General features: G+C 42.2%; 2 protein-coding genes across 3 annotated transcripts; one reads left to right on the forward strand and one right to left on the reverse strand.

Annotated features, from left to right (window-relative positions):
* Positions 1 to 65: 65 nt before the first annotated feature.
* Positions 66 to 3,595, forward strand: LOC132259679 (hairy/enhancer-of-split related with YRPW motif protein). The gene is made up of 3 exons (XM_059757411.1): positions 66 to 274; positions 905 to 1,119; positions 2,510 to 3,595. Exons 1-3 carry the CDS (start codon positions 117 to 119, stop codon positions 3,193 to 3,195), a joined length of 1,059 nt encoding a protein of 352 aa, XP_059613394.1. The 5' UTR covers positions 66 to 116; the 3' UTR covers positions 3,196 to 3,595.
* A 9,020-nt stretch (positions 3,596 to 12,615) lies between these two features.
* Positions 12,616 to 15,868, reverse strand: LOC132259985 (uncharacterized). Of its 2 annotated transcripts, none has more exons than XM_059757858.1 (3): positions 15,543 to 15,868; positions 13,302 to 13,796; positions 12,616 to 13,237 (listed from the first exon to the last, which is right to left on the reverse strand). In XM_059757858.1, the coding sequence occupies exons 1-3, from the start codon at positions 15,588 to 15,590 to the stop codon at positions 12,725 to 12,727; spliced, it is 1,056 nt and encodes a 351-aa protein (XP_059613841.1). In that variant the 5' UTR covers positions 15,591 to 15,868; the 3' UTR covers positions 12,616 to 12,724. The 2 variants fall into 2 exon arrangements, with proteins under 2 accessions (XP_059613841.1, XP_059613840.1); XM_059757857.1 differs by having other exon boundaries at positions 12,616 to 13,240.
* Between the last annotated feature and the right edge of the window lie 5,548 nt (positions 15,869 to 21,416).

Raw genomic sequence — 21,416 nt, forward strand, 5'->3', positions numbered from 1 at the left:
CTCCCGAAACTCTCGCCCAGACTCTTCCGCCACCTCGCCAGCGTCTTGGCAGGACGTCTCCAAGGCGTGTGTCCGTCGCGTGTGCAACACCTTCTGTGTCTTCCTGACCTGCTGGCATGGATCCCATCCATCACCACGCCTCAACGCTCCACTGGGGATACGCCACTGGCCAACCGCACAACACGTGGATCCCGCCGCCCAGCCGCAAGCTGAAGCGGACGCTCTCGGACAGCGACAACGATGACCTGTACTCAGAAGAGTCCTCCAAAGACCAGTAAGTCATTTCAGCCAGTGTGCTGAATATTCCCGAATTTTTCAGACTCTTTAATGTGGATTTAAAGTGAAAAAATAGTGGAATCAGTGCAATTAGAAGCCAGATTGTGATTTTCATGATAAAAAGCTTTTCGGAAAAAATACAAAATAGCCAACAAATCGGCTTTTAAAATGATTTTAAAATTTTTATATATTCTTTACAAAAGTGATATGCAAAATACAATCTTTACGACGCAAAGACACAACGCAAGCGATGCAGAAAAATGAGTGATATTTTCCCCAAATTAAATTCAAGAGAACATATTGTGAAAGTTTTCAATCTCACATCAATCTTACACAATCTCTCCTGCATTCTCTTCATAGGTGGCTCAAATGAAATCTTCTGGCGTCCTCCAGTTTCACAAACTTCTCCCCTTTTGTTCTGAATATCGCATTCCTCTGAATTTCATATTTCAAAGGCAACGCAGAATTCATCACAATCTGCACGTTCAATTACAACTTGTTGTACTTCCCTTGTCATGAATAGTTTTGAGAACTTCAACCACACTTTGGAACAGATCCAAAGCTTGCGCGTCTTTTTTTTCTTGCAAACTTTCACATTTCGCTTAAGTTGCTCTTGTGTTCTTTGCAGAGCTTCTCCGGGGGAGCCGAACAGCTGCCAGATGCTGACGCGGAAGAAGCGTCGCGGCGTGATTGAGAAGAAACGCCGGGATCGAATTAATTCATCACTGTCTGAGCTGAAGCGTCTCGTGCCGAGTGCCTATGAGAAGCAGGGATCAGCAAAGCTGGAGAAGGCGGAAATTCTCCAGCTCACAGTTGACCACTTGAAGTCGCTCCACTCGAAAGGTAAGGATGAGGCGACAGAACCCTTTCGCTCGTCGCCCACTTTGAGGCAGAGTTGTGCGAGAATTCATGGGGCGGAAGTGTTATTTGATACGGGAATAATGGTTCATTGATGTAACATGCTGAATTGGTTAAAGGTTAATCGCCGTAATTGTGTTTTATACACTGCATGTTGAGGGTCTCCCCCTTCAATCGATGCTGAGACGGTTTTGATACGCCAGTGAATTATTCAAACAACCGCGTATTGTCACTGAATCTTGCACGGATATCCTTCAATAATTCATGTCCTTGGCCAAAAATCATGCTCAAGATTGAGGCTTTAAACTTTTATCAGATTAATTCAATCTCCCACCGCTCATCAATCATAATCTCACTTATTCATCATCTCACAGGAGCAACAATTCCGGGGGTATTATTCTGCATGAACCAGTTGGGAACCCTTCTCTCAATGCCAATTAATCCCTGTGTGACTTTTCAAAGCACAGAAGAGGTTCTCCAGCCCGACAATGGGACTCTTCCTTCTCCGCAATTCACATGTGAATTTGCCATTTTCGTGAATCACACACCGACTTTTTTCCCACTCTCTCACCCTCTTCGGCGTCTTCCCTACCAATTGAGACGGGCGATGCCGAGGGAAATCGCGTGGGAATGTTTTGAGAGCGCATAACCAGCCAAATGAGGAAGCCACCACTGAAATAGTTTGTGTGTGTGCGGAGGGAGAGCAAACTAAATTGTGTACGGAATTAGGGTGTCTTTTGTGTACCTTTTGCTCTCTCTCTCTCTCTGTATTTTGATGTTTATGGACTCTTTTTCCCACACCATAAAAAGTCGTGGGAGAGTATTTTTATCTCACAGTGTAAGGATTTTCGGGATAAGGGGTGAATAATTGTCATTCTGTGCCAAATTAGGGAAAATATAGTTAATTGTACTGTGGCAGATGGACCAAATTTGCGGATAATCACGTGTATTTGAAGTAAATGTTTCATGCAAATGCATAAGGATAATTGGGGAATAATTACCAGGACATTTCAGAGAAATTCAGTAGTGGAAATTGTATCTTTCACTCTGACTGTTAATCATCATGAATTGCGAGAGATTATTTAAGATATTCAACACCTGGACAAAAGGGAAATTGTCATTAGCCCCGCCCACTCGGAAGCCCCGCCCAAATACATGAAATTTGGTATGCAAAATAGCAATGCAAATTAATTCTAATTGCAATGTTTTGCGAAATTCATTTACAATCCACACTGAATTGTCCTCATTATTTCATTCACGGCTCAGCACACTTGAATAGACAATTAGATGCAAACTCCCTGACCGTGTCCGCGAAAGGGTCAAGCATTCTGTCCGGACAAATATTAATATGCGCTCATCCTGTTTCTCGCCGCAGGAATCGACTCTATTGCCTTCGATCCGCAGCGCTTCGCCATGGATTATCACATAATCGGATTCCGGGAGTGTGCATCGGAAGTAGCACGCTATCTAGTCACCATTGAGGGCATGGACATCCAAGATCCCCTCAGATTGCGCCTCATGTCGCACCTCCAGTGCTTTGTGGCGCAGCGCGAGTTGTCGGCCAAGAACTCCTCGCACGCCTCAACTAGTCAGTCTGCCAGCGCCTGGAACACTCCCGGATCCAGCGGCGCCTCCTATCAGAGCACAGCCTATCACCACGCGACGTACCAGAACTACGCGCCGCAGGCGACGACTTCCTCCGGATATGTGCCCAATCTTCCGGCTCCAGTGCCTCCCGTGGACAGCCTGCACGATGCTACCGCCTCCACGGCCACGTCCACGCACCAGACGGACGTGCAGCACAGCCAGGAGGCGCAGCAGCACTATCCCAACAACAACCAGGAGCACCAGAGCGCCGCCGGCCCCATTTATACCGATCTCTCGTCCGCGGTTCACCGCGGCGCCTCGATCCACGGCCTGGCCTACGCGCAACACTCGCAGTACCCGCCCGGTGGCGCCCAGAGCTACGCAGTGCCCACTTCGGGCTACAACAACAACAACGCGCCCGCGGGAAACGGCTCGAAGCCCTACAGGCCGTGGGGTGCCGAGATGGCGTATTGACGCGTGCAAGACACTTCCAAGTCACAGAATTCTAAGTCGTTTTATAGTCATTTACAAAGGATGCCAGAGAGAATGTCTATTTTTATACAAATAACTTATTTACTCTAAGATTTACGTCTTTGAATGCGAGATAAAAAAGAGAGCTTTCTTATACAATGAAAATGCCATAAAGTATTTTTCTATAAATTCCGAGAAATTTTTATACTAGAGACAGAGAGAGGGAGAAAAATTTAATATTTTTAAGAGAGAATTGTATGAAGTTTTCATATTTTTCCACACACAATATCGAATAGGATTAAAGCAATGAAAGAAAACCTTAACGAAAAAAAGAGAAAAAGACATAAAATTGTGATTTTACACCAAGATTGCCTCTTTTGCAATAATAAAAGTAATGTTTGAATGAGAAACAGGCGCGTTTTGAGGGTTGAGAATGAGTTATTCCTCTGGACAGGTTCTCCTTGGCGGAAGTGAGAAATGGTGTGCAGAGGAAATTTCCATAATGAAAAATTCACACATCTGCGACTTCAGCAGCTGGTGGGGAAGGATTTCTTCGGTGCAAAGGGGATGCCAGACGCGCTTTTTAATGACGATCCACCCTTTCGCCCTCTTTCAACCCCTTTTTGTCGTGGCGTTAAATGCAAATTCGGGCCTCATTAGCACAAAATGAGACACGGCTGGCGATGCAAAGAGACAGCGCGGCAGCTTCCGGTGACCAGTGGTCAATTAGCATCCAGGGCGCTTTTTTTCAACTCACTCGCCTGGAATATTCATGTGCGCGTCCGGAGATTTCCCTCGGTTTTTCCCCGGAAAGTGTTAAGCTGGGTTTATGATGCATTTTCTCTTCTACGTATTTGTGCGCTCATTTGCAATGTGCGATGATGGACGCTATGTGGAGAGAAATTAGCAGCACCCACGGATCAATTTATGATATGGCAGTGAGATGAGCGCGAATACGAAGAACAAAATAGATTTTCCACTGGCTGATGTCCTTGTGTGGAGAGCCACTGAAAAATCAATTAGATACACAAGCAGGAGAACTCAACGCTGATGTGGCAAATACAAGAGGAAAACCACAGTTGAAGTCCATATAAAAATTGCCACAACTTTCCACCGAGGCGGATTTTAAGAGGTGAAGTTGCATTAAACATGCTGTAGTGCAAATCATGGCGCTTGAGTGCTTCTGAGCTTTCATCTGTCGCCTCCGCGGCAGTATTTTATCCCAATGCGAAACCGAGAAATGTATACGATGTGAATTTAATGCAACACACTGTGCAGCAACGCATAAATCAATACCCAGGATTTTATGGTGTGAATTTTTCATCGGACTCTGTGTGAATTTTTTTTCCCACTCATGATCAAACATTTGATACATAAATTTTTCACGTGTCAGAAAATGTTCTCTTTGTTTAGCGATTGGAGCACGAAATCGCAAAATATCGTTTTCCCATCCCTCAGAATGCAGAAATGTCATGTCAGATTGATCGGAAAATCCATAAAGGATGAGCAAGACTAGTGATGAATTTCATGAATTTGCGTGCATTAAAAGCCATCAATCGGACTTCAATACAAGTTTTATTTCCATTATGGTTTGAAAATCCTTAAGTTTTACCCAAAAACCACCCCAATTTGACCTATTTTTATCCAGTCAATGCATTTCACCATCAAACTAAACATGTAATTTACATTCCTCGATAAGCCACAACACATTTAGTGGAGAGACAAATTGTGAAAGTTTTCCAACTCTCTCAATTCTTGAGTTTGGAGGAAAATGTCAGTGTCTGAAATTGGAAAAGTAGAATAAACTATAGATAAACTTCAGGCAGAAGCGCCTTGAGAGGCACTTTAAATCATTCGCATTAAATTTCAGCAAAGTTCAGGTACGCGATTCAGTGACGCGCACGGGAGTCAGGTGCAACACTTGCACTATCATCTGCGTCCTCCGGTGCCGAGGCGTCTCCCATGGCCAGGGAGCGATGCACCGAGTGTGGGAACGCTCGCTCGAGTGCGCGTCCCTGCATTTGCTCGTGGTGGATTTTCTCGGTCGTTTATTTAGGGACATGCCCGGGAGAATGGGTGCGTAGCGCACTCAATTGTGAAGGCTCCGCGTGTGTACAAAGGCTTTAAATACATTTTCCCACGTACACTACAGCTGGAGGACATCAAAGGGACACCCTCGCCTTACCTCAACCATAGATTTGCACACAACTAATGCTTGGAGGAGTGTAATTGAATTTCCACGGGATTTTTCCACCACTTAGCCTTCCACTTTGCGCGCCCAGAGCGCCAAGAGTGTATTTACTGTGTGGTCTTGTGTTTTTGGAGTCTCTCCATCTTCATTCCCTCGCGATGATACAAGGAACATCACCCATAAATAATGGAGAGACAGAACAGAAGCAATAAAAGCCAAGGGAACGCAATTTTCCCTCAGGCTGAAATACACTCTCTCTCCTTGGGTATTGTTTGGATTTTCCGCAACAATATTCATATTGGTTGATCGAAAGAGATCGAGGAGGGCATAAAAATTCACATATTGGAAGTACATTTGCATTTAATGTTGTAGAAATAATCATAAAAACGTGCCACATACCTTGACCCTTCTTATTGTCGACGATTATTGCATATTGATTTGTTTGTCCTTCCAATCCAATTTGCAACATCTCCCCATGCCAAATCTCATCCACATTCCCTGCAGCTCCGCAGTGAATCCTTGAGCGGAGCTGCTCATTACAGCTTCGCGACTGCAAATGACTCTCCAATGGAGTCCTTTGCCTCTATCTGCGCCCAGATGAGTCCCCAGAGCCACCCGGACTCCATCAGGTCGCCACGAGTGTGCATGAGTAAATGCAAATTCGTGGCAGATGTTGATGGTGTGTTTGCGCGTCATAAAGTGCGACAACAGAAGTCACTCAGCTATACTGCTGAACCAGAAACACTACACAAAACTCGTGTTCATATATTTTCCATAAATTCACCCAAAATAACCCCCGCGAAAGCCGCGACCTTTCACATTCAATCCATATGCAGAATCCCTGTAATTTGTGCACGAATGCACCAAACACTCATCACTGTTTGCTGTGATACTTTGTTTGATTAGGCCACGCCCACGCGGAAACCCCGCCCAGTCTGGCGAATAAACAATTTCTGAAATGCTGGAAAGGTTCTCTTTCATTTCCGTCACGTCTAAAATGCGAAATTATTAAATTGGTAAATTGCCCAGGGCGCATAAATATTCAGCTATAAATATCCACCTTTTTAGGCATCAATATGGGCATTTTTTGTCTAATCATTCCAATTAATTCCACTCATCGATCCTCTCCAATCCATTTGCTGCCTCTTGTTTCTACCATTCGCTCCCCATCAGATTGTTGGGCGCGGGGAAAAATTGACAATCACTCCCAGGTACTTTGGAATTCAGGTTCAGGGATGAGGGATGCTCTCACCGGATTTTACATATACACCATCGCTTATTTTTTACTCCTTCATCCTTCCGCTCTATTGATTGCGAGTGATATCACTTTTCCCCACTCCACTCGCCTCAGCGGGGTGAAATATGAAAATTTGCCCTTTTCATGCTAAACACACACCCTTATCATTTTCAATTTCAACCGAATTTATGTCTTGCGATTGACAATATACTCTCCGGAATTTCTCTCACTCCACTCTCAGCGGCGAGGCAGAAATCCTCAATTTTATCGACAGTCCGACGGGAGTGAGTCCAGCGATAAACTTTAAATAAATACCCAGACTGGCTCTCGAGAAGGCAGCGATACACCCTCATTCGGGGGTGGATTGCCGAGGAAATCCTCTTTGCAGTATCATCCCTGTTCTGCTCATGATTTGGCCGGTCAAGAGGATTGAAGGACGAGCCAATGAGGCAAGAAATGTGTAAAATACACCCGTGAAAGTGCATAATAAAAAGGAGAATGCTGAATAGATGAAGTTTCACGAATTTCATTTTTCCTATGAATGCGTAGTCAAGCCATTTAGTACCATTGAGAAATAGAGAAGAATAAGAGAGTAAAAAAGATGCTGAGTTGAATACTTGAAATTCATTTGCAACTTGTCGAGCTTTCTTTGCCACTGCATTTCCATTTACAGTTCCTGTCAATGAAATCAAGTGCATGAATTTCTAAGAGTTTTTACCCAACTACTCAAAAAAGGTTCCAAAGAATTATTCTACAAAAAGAATACTAGAAATAGATTTATTGTTTGGAATTTGCTTGCCAGAAGCTTCGATTTAGCATCAATACAAAAGTCTCAAACACCAAACGGAGAAGAAAGGTGCTTTATTTTATCGACATGTCACTGTATATTCACATGTTAGTGGAAAATATACACGAAACTATAGAATAGAATAAAATGTCGACTTTCGTGTCTCGGTTGTAAATTCGAAGCTATTTAAAGGTCAAAGATATGTGAACAGCGCTGTATATACTAAAGTTTTGGGGTGTCTTGTGGTTTGACTTTGCTGTAGACTCAATTTGAAATTTAACTGCAAATTAAAACAATCTCGCAATTAGCCTTCCCACCCAAAGTTTATCTCTTTTTCCAGTCCGCAGGCGAACATGTAGTTTATTTGATGTTCCTCAACTTGCCAGGTTTCTTTTCATGCCTTCGTGAGTGCTTGCCGATGATGTTTACGCACATAATCGATTTTCTTCCCTCGAATGATGTTTTACTTGCAATTCCTTGTGTTTGACTTCGGGCCGAAAGTGGGCTTCTCATTGCATCGAATACAAGTCTCTTGGGGCGTGAGGAGAAGACTGGCGAGGGGGGCAATTTGTAGGGCACTCGAGGAAGAATGTTTGCCGCCCACGTCGACAGTGGCAACATTTATTTTGAACTCATCATATACAGGGCTAAATTACGAGGAGTCTTGGAGTCACATTTTCACACGGCATTTAATCGTAATTTTCCACCCTTGTTTGCCAAGAGGGCGGGCGAGAAATGGTGGGAAAGCGAGGGGAAGAGCGCGCGAGATCGAGATTTTCCCACGTTGCCCGCGGGGCAGGAAAAAGGCGCCAAAATATCCAGCGTGCGAGCAACAGTTTGGCAAAAAGGCACGACTTTCGCTGGAGCGATTAAATCCAATATTCCCCAATTGATATTAATGTGTGTGCCTGAGTGATAATGTAAATATGATAAAACGCCATAAATAGAACGTCTCTCTCCCCTGACGAGGACACACAGCGCTCACATCCCGAGAGGGTGAAACAGCTGTTGGTGTGATGTCGAGTGTGGCGTGAGAAAAATGGGGTGACGGGAATCTCACCAGAGAAAAGCCACAATAAACGGCACTTATCGCCTTTTATGATATTCCATCCACTGGCTCGAAATGAGATTGCATCAATTTTCTCATTGTCGCAATGAATCTTCCACACCCATTAAATTTTTATCCACTACTCCACTTGTTTTTGCGCGCAAAACCTCATCAAATATTGCGTTGCTCTCCCCTTTGTGTGCGTCACTCGATGGAGATTGAAAAGGAGCCACACGAGAGGAACAAATCTCAAAACACCCTTCAAGATTTTCCTTGATTTTTCTGCCACTCACCCTGCCTTTTTGGGGCATCATAAATCCAACAGAGTTGATTAATGGCGCTTTGGCTCTGTTTTGTAGATAAAATCAATATTCTCCCCTCATTCACGTCGCATTTAGTTACTTACCTTCGTATTGAAATGTGATAATTAAACATTTTGAGGTCAAACTAGTCCCGCTTTGAATATCCTGCATGTAAAGAGCTAATAAAAGCCTTGATATTAGCTTCAAAATAGAGCTCAATACGCTAAAATCTAAATTTCATTATGTTCCATTATCATAAATTTGGCTTGCAAAATTAAAAGCTTTCGAAATACGGCATAATTACACATTTTAACCACTATAAATTCAATATTTCAAAAGTTTGCACTGTTATTATGCACACACGCATGCACTAATGTTTATCCGGGAATTTAATTATTGGTAAATATACATATGCACCAAATGGGCAAAGTGCAATTTCAGCGGCATTTGGCGAATTGTAAGGGCAGAAAATCTATCTCGTGATCAACTCTGCTTCACGTGAGAGCCTCTCCTTCTGCGGGTAAGAATATAAATTAAGTTGTATATGTTTTTCGCAACTTGAAAGCCATTTCACTTCTTGTTTTCCCACTGCCGACAAATAAAAGGAAAAGTACGATGGAATAGAGTCGAAAGAGGGAAATAGGGAAAAAGCACAACATGTGTGTTTTGCGGTTCGTTTTCTAATGTCCCCTCAGGACAATTTTTTGGTTGCCTCAGCACAAAAAATACGTTCGCTCCCCATCACCTTGGCCATCGATCACGTGCTGAGGAGATTGAAGGGTGAATGGGAGCCAAAAAAGCAGCGAAACAGCAAAATTTCGCATTCCAGATCACTCGACTGTGCTTAATTCAATATTATTCCACAACTTTCCCGCCGTGCGCTATAAAAAAAATTGCCAGAGGAATTATCATGGCAATTGGTTTCAATATGTTGAATTATAAAAGGGGTTTTTGATGTATGAATTTCTTTTGAAGCAGAAACTTTTGACTTCTCGCGAAAGCTCCTCTTTAATTTCAGCGTCACTCTTGATGGCAAATAATTAAAAAGCTGCTCGAGCTTCGTGAGTGTCCCAAAACACGTCTAAAGTGAATTACCATGACGGAAAGGACAAGAAAGAAGAGGTAAGATAAATGCAAATGCCCTCAAGACAGGGTGTGTACATATAACCTGTGAATTGTGAAAAACAAGACAAGCAGGGCTGTCGCAGCAAAACTTACTTCATCTACCGATGGTTGGCCGTGTTGTTTACGTGGTAAAAATTAGTGAAAATGGGGGGAAATTCTAAGCATGAGAGTTCTAGGCTGTGAATTTGTCCACTCAAAATGTTGTTACTTCTTAAAATCCGCCCGAAAATGGTGCTACTGAAGAAAGGCTTTTATCTCTTTAATCACAGAAAGAGTTCATTGCCGCCATCTTGCGGCCATTTGTCAGCATTACAATGCTCTAGAGAGTTAAAGTTAATAAAGCCACCTCTTAAATCTGCGTTATTATTAGTAATTGGACAAGAACTTTAGAAGATATTTACAGATAAATGGTTGAAAAGAAGTTAAAATGAGAAATAGATTTTTAAATTATATAAGTACTTGGTTGAACTGTAAATTAGGGTTTTATGGACTTAAATTTCATGGAAAAAGGCACAAATGGTGTTCTTATTGCACAGATTTTACTATTCTTACAAATACTATCATTCCGCCCAAAGCTAATGGTTGGTAAATCACCAATTTTCTCACAATATTATGCAAGTGAAATTATCGATTGTGTGGATGTTATATTTCTTTGAGACTTCTGCAATTGAGCGACAGAGAAAAGCTGTCGGATTGTCTCAATCCAGCCCTGAGCGAGATCTTCTGTTGTCCTCTGTGAAGAATGATGTCGCTGTTGTAATGCATGTTAAAAAATATGATGGAATATTAAATACGCGCCTGAAAAAATCCGTGATTACTCAAAAAACAAGCATGGCTCGAGGGTGTGGAGTGAAGGTGGAGCGGGTGAAAACGCGAGAACACTCTCGACCTCCTTGTCTTCTGCGTAGTTTTCTGAATCGATAAGAACTACCGGTGTGCCAGGGATAAAAATAGCAGCGCGAGGAAGCACCTTGCAGTAACGAATTTGGTCGATAGCGAGCCTTTCTCGCCGTATTAATTTAAACGCTCAATTTAGTCTTATTGGACGCTTTGGCGGAGGCGAAATAAACTTGAATGGCTTGAGTTGAGGCTGGCAGAACTTTCGGATCCGCCGCTTGCGTGTCGGTCTTCTATAAATTCATGCCACGAGTCTTCACCAGTGCGGTCGTAAAAGACTCAGAAACATGTATGTGATTGCAGGAAATTAAATGTTTCATACAAATTCTGCCAAGGCTCTACAAGCGTGTTCTTGCCTCGAAATGGCACAGAAGTAAGGTGGATTTATGGCGCCAAGAAGGCTCCTAATTGATCTGCTTCTGTGTGAGACACTTTTGCGGTCAGGTGACCTTATACGGAATGCCATTGCGAGTCCTTTGCGTCGGCTGTGCGAGCTTCATTTCAATTATATGGTAATGAATAGTGGCTAAATTGATCGTTGCTCGTCATAACTCGTAGACTTCCTAATGAGATTAATTCAAGTGGCTTCAGTAATTAATTATATGAAAATGCTTTTAGTAGGCTGTGTGTGAATAGAGGGTGAATGAAAAATCAATTTCTCCTCTGGAAGTCACAGCGTGTGACCTTCTTTGATATTTTTCCTTCTGTGCTTGCCAAAGAGGTTGCTTGAGAGCCCCTCGAGGGCCTCAGGAGCGGCTGTGCAATTTTCCTAATCAGCGAGAGAAATTGTTCTGAGGAAGATTTGGGGCAATTTATCAAGCCTCAAATGGCGCCTGTGACCCAGCATTTTTTGCTCTCTCCCATCACTTCCGCTTCAGATCAAAGCACATTCACACACACGAGTGAGAGCCAAAAATATTTCCTTGCACCTCTTGAAGAGCACGCGAAAGCCTTCCCGAATCAGCATGACTTCACATGTGTGGGAAAATCTACCGGGACATTCTCAGATGCAATCCAAATATTTGCATATGCTGAGAGAGTGCTTCGGTATTTTCACATGCAGAGCTTAACTCGCATGGATTTTACACCTCAGCACAAATTGTCGGAGAGCCTTGGAGTGGGTGCCAAAGTCACAGCAGCAAACATGACTTTTTATCCACTTTTTTTTCGTCCCGCCCCGAGCCAAGAGATGAAATCTCTGTAAGACAGCCTTCTCGGAACTTTTCTGCCATCATCTCGCAATCTTCCACCGAAAATCGTCGACACGAGCGAGAGAAAATTGGAGGAAAGTGTCATACTTTGAGACATCTCTAGATCATTATCGTGTGACCATCGAACATGATTAACTCTCGAGGAAAATCATGGTCAACTTTCTCAAAGAAGAATTTGACTTTGAAAGATTCTTTGTCCAGATCAATATCTATTAATTGTGTCAGGAAACTTTGACGAAGACTAATTCAAGGAAAATACAAATTGAAATGCGACAAAAAACTATTTCTAGATCGTGTTTTGCAAGTGGAAAGTATTTGAAAACTTTGCACACATATTGTAGTCTCAAGTTTTCCTTATAACCATAGGGAATGCTGGGCATTTGTGAACACTTGGGAATCATGTTAATCATTACCACACTTTAGTTTTCTTAATGCATCATTCTTTCTTTCATCCATTTCCTTTTAAAAGCTGCAAACTCATCCCTTTGACGAGCACTCTTTTCAATCTCCATGGATTCTGACAAAGAACACCTCTCTCGGTGATTAATGAAATCTCCCTTGAGACAGCGAAAAGGTGCAGGAAAATTCCATTGAGTGGAAGTGCTACAATCCATCATAATCCGGGAATTACTTGTGTATATGTATTTAATTATAAGAAAAAAAGAAAATTGTTGTTGATGGAAAGAAAATCGACCATGTCGCACTAGATACACAATTGCTTGGGACTCGGGCATTTACCTCTGCTGCAGGGCGCACCGTCGTTCCAGTTCTTCGTTGAAGGAGTTGTCAAACGCCTCGTCCTCCAGCCACGTCTCAACGGTGCACAGGCTGGTGCGTCGGCTGCACCAGCACGTGTCGCTCGTGTCGAACACCTTGCTCTTGAGCACATCCCAGGAGTCAAGAGTCTTGGTGTCGGCCTCTTCGGCGTCCCAGGGCGTGGGGCGCTTCGCGTCGTCGCCCCAGCTCGCGTCCCACTCGAAATTGCACTTGGTTTCACTCCCGAAGCCGCTGTCGTCCGGAAAGTCCGGCCAGTTGTCATACTCAGACCTGCGCTGGGCGTCTGTGCGCTCATGGCGCGGCGACAACTGCTCGAAGTTGATGGACATGGAAGTGTTGTCCGCCATTGGCGGAAAATGGCCGCCGAGCGTGGACGAAACTGTGCTGGCGTTGCTGTGGACAGACGGAGAGTGCTGAAGATACTTCTTGTCCTTGTTGTACTTCACCTTCTCGAAGATCAACCCTGGATTCTGCTGCACAAAGTAGTTTTCCACTTAATCATATACTTCGACCTAGAGACACTTGCATTCTTACCTGCGTCATGTTGTCTGCCTGATTCTTTTCCTCAAGCTTCGCCTCAAGATTCGAGCAGATTGTCTCCTCGACCGTCTTCTTACTCACTTTGTCCACCACGTCTGCCTCGTCCGGCTTCAAGTTCCGGTCGCTTAGCCCGATATAGATCCTGTTTTCCGTGAAGACGATCTCCTCGTCGTCGTTGAAGCTGGACGTGGGCCAAATATGACGGCGATTAGTGAGATTCTTCTTGCCCACGGCATCGCGCCGGAAGCACTTTGCCAAGTTCTGCCTGTAGTTGCGATACTTGGCCATGGCGACGTTCTCGTACGACGGATCATCGTCGAAAGACGCCACACTCCACGCGCCATAGTCGGAGCGCGGGCTCATTTCGCACCTGTCCACGCGACTCTTCTGCAGACGATACTTCCCAATTGTCCTCGGCTGGCCGTAACGCGACTTCTGCCCGTCCGACTCCTGGGACTCGTCGTCATTCACCGACAATTTTCGCAGCAACTGCAGAGACAAGGAAGGCAATTAAATTCGGTGCTCACTCCACAGCATCACACTTTATTAACTTTGGCACTCGGTGCTCCCAAACCATCCCCAGAAAGCGATGCACATTCCCTCAGCTATTATTGCCAATTACTTCCACTCTCACAGACTGTTGCCCAAGAATATTTAATGGAATTTCACAGGGTGTTTTCCAGCCACCCACACACACACTTTCGCCACCCACCCGTGAAACGTGGAGGAAAAGTGCTAAAGAAGTGTGCGTCTCGCCCCCAAAATCTCTATCGTGATTTCCATGAATAATGGGAATTATGAGAGAATTCACTCCCTCATTAAGTGGCACAGCGACAATTTTCTCGAAACTTCCCATGTGGAACTGTTCTTTTTGATTTCTAACGTGATGAAGAGAGAGAGAGAGAGACTCTGCAATTGGATGAAGATTACGCATTTTGAGGGAGTTTTAAACTAATACGAAGAGTGCGAAAGGGGAAAAGTTTTAACCTCTCTCGCAGAGAAGTTGTTTGTATTGGATTTCTGCTCATGACATGAAAAGTAAGTTAAAAAATTCAACTGGATTGCTCGAAACTTTAAATAGTAGTCAGAGAATATTCTGAATGGATATTGAAGAAAGAAGTTGACTTTTTCCACAATAAAAGTCAACTGTGAAGTGAAATAAAATAATTTTTTGCATTATTTCAATCCTAAGTTTGAATTTGGGTAATTTAATAGAATTTGGCGAGTGAGTCACTTTCTGTAAATTCAAAAAATGTGATATTGCATATTTTAAAATTAATTTCCATGTAGTTTTTGAAGCATAAACGGGGGAGTTTGTGAATTCTGTGGAATATTGAAGGGATGGGAAAATTTAATAATTCAGCCCCGAGACTTTCACGAACTGTAATTTGTCTTTTCAAAATACTTTCCCAAAGATAAACAGCAATTAACTGTTGATGTAGAGTTTCAGCTACATGCTCAACTACAGTCACTAGAATATGGAGCAGAACAGGGAATTTTTAATGAGGCACTGTTTGTATATTTAGCTAGTTATTTACTTGAATTTTTACTGCATTCCTCAGCGAAAGACTCTGCAAAGGACTCGTGTAGTTGCCGAAGCGTTATTTTAATATAATACACTATATAAGCTGGTAGTTATCATCCTTACCTTTATGTCATAAAATACCAATTTGCATAGAAATTATAGTGAGTAATGTTTGGTCAACAGGGGGAGAGTGTGTGAATAATTATGCGAAAGGGGTCAACCAGCACTCACCTGTGACGGTAACGCGAGAACACCGAGGCCAATTTCGAGCCCCTGTCATTGACCATCAGGGAAAATTTCCCGAAATTTTGCAACTTAATACACATTCCGGAGTAAAATGCAAAGTGGTAAAAATAACACTCCTCAATTATTCGCCTCCTCATAATCCCATTTACGTTGGATGGGGTTCTCAAATTAATTCGCACCACACGCATTTGCAACTCTCTCTGTGACCTTTTGACACATTCAGCAAGTGTGCGAATCCTTATCAGGTCAGTATTCTCGGCAGACGAGACTACAAAAAAATTTTTATGTTTTTCCAAGGCGAAAATGGATGGAATTTCACAGTAATTGAGTGCCCCATGCTGTGCCACCCTCGAAAACCGCCCCCCAAATGGATGGTAAGATGATGATGATGAGGAAAATAATGTGGTCCGCTTTCATTTGGTGCGCGCGAAGAGGGAAAAAATGGGATTGGATTAGTGTCTCACCTTCATGCAGCATTTCTTCGTGCGCTTCAGAAGTTGAGACATTGTCATTGTTTGCCTCTGTTGTTCCGAATATCGCTATAGTAACGATTATGTTTTCTGCACACAAAACACTATTATTGCCAATTCACTTCGATGAACATTGTGTATGTTTAGGAAATCTATCCCGTTTCCTCTGCACAGTGTTGAATGTTTACACTTTGTATGCTTGTTTTAGGCAAAGTCCGGGATTTAATGCTACACCTGCTGACCCGTCGTGAAGAATACACTTCTTCAGCCCTGGACACGAGAGGCTTGTGCACTTCCCAATGCCACGGAGGGTCGTCACCGAGTAGAAGTTGACTCATGTTCGACACAAAGTTTTATATCATCCCCTCTCGAGAGCCGCGAATCGCCGTGAAGGCGCACAATCCCTCAGTTCAGGGGAAGCGCCGATGAGTCGAGGGGAAGTCTTCACTGAGGGTTGAATGACTCCTCACTTCCCCTCTGCGACTTCTTTCTATGCATTCGCTCATTCACGACTTCTCGGAGAAGAAAAACAGACCATGACCTTTCTGCACAACACCTGAAGCCATCACCCATATACACTTTAACTCCTTGCTCCGAATCCTGGGATTTCCTCACTCTCGTGCGGGTGTTTATCAAACTTTGCAACTTGGTGATGAAAATTGCTCATAAATCGCACTCTGGAAGACAAATATTGGTCGCCTGGTGTTCGAAGCAAATTGCACTTAAATTCAAAGTGAGGAAAATGCGACTAAAAGCTGTACATCACTTTCCAATTTGCATGCAAAACACTTCCAGTCCTTTAGCTCCTAAGGTTGTTTGTGAATTAATTCTCTACTTATAATGAAACTCAAAAGTTTCCTTTTAATATTCCCCGAAGATGTCTCTTAAAATTACTCATACCTACATTCCGCAGAGCTGTACACCACGTCTAACCATAAGATGTCCCCTTGCTGCACGTGAACTTAACGCCACAAGACAAGTTCAAGGAAGAGCAGCAGATTTCCATGAATTCTGCAAGGAGGTTTAGTGGATAAACTCTCGTTAAAATAATGTTATTCTCTTTCAAGTGCTATATTTATGAGGATTAGGAAAGTTTTCCTGACTGTGCAGCAGCTTTGTTCTTAAAGATCTCATCGCAGCACTCCAAAAAGTTATTAGCTGAATGATAGTTTGAAATTTTATCTATCGGCCAGAGCAATATGTCTGGGATTATTTTGCAACATATCGACTTACACATCAAAAGAACCTCCGAATTCGAGCAGTATTGCGAAGTGATTCGCAGCAAAAAAGCGAAGGGTGGATTTCATATAAAGTGTATCAACGGAGAAACGCTTTCGTCGAGGCCACGCGACTGGAACGTGTCCGAGTCGCGTGTCTTTTCAACTTGCCGAGTAGATTTTGTGAGAACAAATTAAACAATGCGCTCTCAGACGATGAGCGACGAAGAGAGCTTCATTTTTCCATTTGCATTTAATCGAATTTTGATTTTATTGATGACAGTTCACACACTTGTCCGTCGCATCTCAAGTCCCTCTTCTGAGTGTTTAAGAATCTACTTTAGTATGAGGAAATCCTCTGAGTAGTTTGTAAGCTCTGCGTAATTTCGAATGAATATGCAATTATGCCATTAGTACAAACTTTGTAGTTTTTTCTGCTCTCATTTTAATATTTAATGTGACTGCAAAAAGTTTGCAGTTTTCCTCTCTTGTGATGATATTTAAATAGAAAAGAGAAAGAGTTTTTCTAAAGAGAGAAAAAAAATCCCAAGGAATATTCTTACTAATCCTGAAGAATTAGCATTCGAAAAGCCGACAAGACAGGAAAAGCGTGCAATCAATTCACATTCTAATCTGCGCCCCCAACCGTGAAGTTGAATCATAATTTTTATTAGAATTTTTCATATCCGTCCTCCAGAATACACAAAAAAAACTTTTAATTTTCCTTGAGCGCGCATTAATGCATTCTGAAACCATCAAAGTCTGTGGCACACTTTCGCCACGTGCGACGCGGAAGGATTTCTACGAGGGAATATCTTGGGTTGTTATAATAATTATTATAACTGAATTATTCCTTTACCCCATTATTTATTTCATTCATCAGCCCAAGTGAATTTTTATGTGACTCTTTCCCTCCTCGCAACCATCTCGCCAGGATATGTGAGAGAGTGGAAGAGGGAAGTGGGAATTGATGAAGGTCCCAATTCCCATTCCCATGACGCTCGGGAAGTCATGAGTGTGAAGATTCTTTCGTGGTGGTTCACATGAGAAACTTGAGCAAAAAACACCAAATGCGCGCGCTCTGAAAACTGACAATTTACTTAATTGAATTAGTTTTGCGGATGGAAAATCGCCGGGAAAGCGCATTGGCGAGTTCAATTTGTCGTTTTCGAGGGTGAAATTGCAGAATTGACCAGTGTCCAGTGTCAAGAAAAACACTCCAAATTGAGAATTTAAAATTGAACATCAAGAGAATCAACACGAACATCTGTGGCAAATTTGCACACTTTTGATGGCAGTTTTCATTGGCACTGAAAAACTCTTTCCAGCGTTCATGAATTTTGCATTTTATTAAATTTTTTGCTTGGGAAAAGCATTTCGAGTCAGTATTTTAGCTATTTTGCAAGTAAAAAATTAATAATATTGAGTCAAAATGAAAATTTCCGAACAGAAATGAAGGTTTTTGGGTCACATTTCAGGACTAAAATGCTCTCTTTTTGGCACTTTTTATTGACCAAACCACAATTTCTTATTATGGAATAAAATAACCAACCATTGCAGCAATCTTTTGCAATTGCCACAGATTTTCTTCTGACTGAGAATTAAGCTAATTCTCCTGGTGCTTTGAGGAAATCCTCAGCAGACAATGGAGTGCAATTAAAATTGCCGCGGCAAAGTGAATTGATAGCCAACAAGGCGTGACCGGAGTTCATAACAATTGATTCTCAATCAGCCAAAGACTCTTCCTGGAGTCAAAACCATCAATAAAAGTGTGTGATGGGCAGACAATGATTGTCCCTTTCATCCAAAACTTCACTCTCATTCTTTCCTCAATTGCGGACGAGAGATTTTCAATTTCGTGCAATCGATCAATTGATAATTGACACGCAATGAATTGTGGATTTGCTCGACCGAAAGAATCACCCATGAGTTTATGTACCCTTTCGAGTGACGACCGAGGATGCTGCAGGGCGAGAGTTTCTACGAATTTCACGGCGAGTGAGAGAGAGAGTTTTGAATGAATTTGAACAATTTAAATGGGGACAAAGAGGAATCCTTCCCTCGAGGACACTTTGTCGGTTCCCTAACATTTGAAATTGATTCGAGCGCAATTTCTCCGTCTGTTTAATTGATACAATTGAGTTGAGTTCTTCGCACAATGTCCGTGAATAATTAAAACATGTTCTGAATTATTTGAATTTAATTGACAGAGTGGAATATTTCACATTCACACGGACTTTCACATGACTTTTCAGCTGAAGAGGGTCCAAATTTGGGATGACATCACAGCGATTCTCACCCTTCAGCTCACACAATATTTATTGTTTCTCGCTTCCACTGCCATGTTATTTTATTAATGATTCGTCCGAAGTGAAAAATTGACCAACAGTCAGACTTTTGAAATATAATATAACTTCACTCGCTAGATATTGAATATATGCTTCAAAATATATACATTTCCACAAGCATAATGAAAGCACTTCAATTGAATTCAACTCAATGTTATCAATTTTCCAATTTCCGCGGAACCGCCACGAAAAATAAGTAATTATACCGCATGAATAATTGCTGCAAACCAACGAATCGATATAATTAATTCCCGAAACATCGTGCGTATTCATGATGACCAGAAATTGCAGCGTGAGCCAACAAAGACACTTTGACAATCATTTCAACACCCCAAAAACCCACCCTGCCCTGTTAGAGGTGTTATTTATGACACCAAACAGTCGATGAGGAATTATGAAAATATTATTGATTGTAAATTCTGCAAGCGTGACGCAAACCATTGAGAGTTTGTCACACTTGCGGATGATCCAACTGACCCTCGGAGGAACGTGATTCCGTGCAGAATTGCATGAATTGGTCATTTAGAAGGACAATCGGCATCATTTGCCCAATTGTCGATGGCCTTTTCGGGCCTTCGCAATGCCGGCTGTCGAAAATGGGGTTTGCAATCGAGACACGAATGAAATTTTGAGTTCTCATCCCCAATAAAGCCAAAAGGTTTTGCTGTGATTTCTAAAAATCAGCAACAATTGCATATTTTATTTACAAGTTTTATTCGTTTACTTGTAATTTGTCTCTTGAAAGAAATAAACGTGAGTTGAGATTTGTAGAAAATAAATAAGTCAGTGATATTTAGTGATATTCTTTATATAAAACACGATTTTTTGTCTACATTTGCTGATAACTTGAACAATTTCTTATGCCTTTCATATTTTGATAATGCAAACCAAAACATCTGACGCAAATTCTCGACAAATCTACTAAAATTTGACTTGTGGTTCAGAAACTCTTCAGTTGGTATTCGACAATCGGCTAGCAATGAATATTTTCATCAAATTATTTTGTGCGGCTTTTATTGTGCATTTGTGTAAGTCTGGAAATGCTGAGAAAATCATTCCGCAGGATCTTGAAAACGTGCCAATCCACCTTGAGGATGATTCGAGCGTGATTATGCGTTGTAGCAAATCGAACTACTACAATTTGGAGAAGTTCACTTGGGAAACACCGCTGAGACGCTTTGAGAACGTCGCCGAAGAACAAGATGACAGAGGAATTAGTGTTGTGCTGCGCAACACGAGCATCAACTATGAATACACGCTGAGAATTGATAAGTTCTCAGAGGAAAACGAAGGCGAGCACTTCTGCTTGATGCAATCGGAAGGACAAAGTTGGTTCGACGCTAAAAGATATTATCTGAAGCGAAAGATTCCGCAGAACATCACGATTTTTAAGGACACAGAACAGAATTTGGTATGCGAAAGTAGAGGCGATAAAGCAATTGATTGGTACAGAAATGGCGAAATTATTTCACGTCGCAAAAGTCCATCGCACTTAGTGGAATTGGAATCCGATGTGCTAATGCTGGAAAATGCTCAATTGGAGGATTCAGGACTCTACGAATGTCGTGTTATTACGGAACAAGGATACTTTACAACAGGATTTTTCCAATTGAACGTTATTAGCCACGAAGATGCCGAGAAATGGAACATTAAACCCAAAAATCCTCCTTCTAGAACCAGTTATTATGGACCTTATGGACAGAAAAGTGACTTTAGTGAAGGGTTAAAGGTCGAACTCGATTGCAGTTGCTTAGATTGTTGGCCTCTAACGTCGTTTTATTGGCTCACGCCTTTCGGGAATTTCTCCACTTCCAAGGATGAGAATTTTCCTAAAGGATTTTCCTTAAGTCAGCGCGTAGTTAAATTTCCTTATGTTGGAGAATATTTCAAATTCCTTTTGACCATTGAGATTGCTTGGAAAAAACACGAGGGAAATTACACGTGTGTTTTAGAGAATTCGTTGGGAAAAGTGCAAAAAGTCTCACAAGTTATTGTGAAAGAAAGTGATTTTGTCGTTGAGAAAGCAGCAACTTTTGAAGGATATAGAGTTAAGCTTCACGGTAATCACTCGAAAAGCAACACTTATTGGAGTGCAGATAAGAATGATAAGAGTTCACAAAAGGTTACTGAATACAATACCTACTCAATATTTCCGGCGAGAATAAATGATTCTGGGCTTTATTTGGCGAAAGACTTCAATTCAGAATGGAAAGCTTATATTTACAAAGCCTTGAATCTCAAGATCCTGTCCTCGACAGAAGAACTGCCAATGAGAGTGAACAAGTTGAAGGAGGGAAAGCGAA

The sequence above is a fragment of the Phlebotomus argentipes genome, unplaced genomic scaffold, assembly GCF_947086385.1.
Source record: "Phlebotomus argentipes unplaced genomic scaffold, Phlebotomus argentipes genome assembly scaffold_18, whole genome shotgun sequence".
NCBI classification, from domain to species: Eukaryota; Metazoa; Arthropoda; class Insecta; order Diptera; family Psychodidae; genus Phlebotomus; species Phlebotomus argentipes.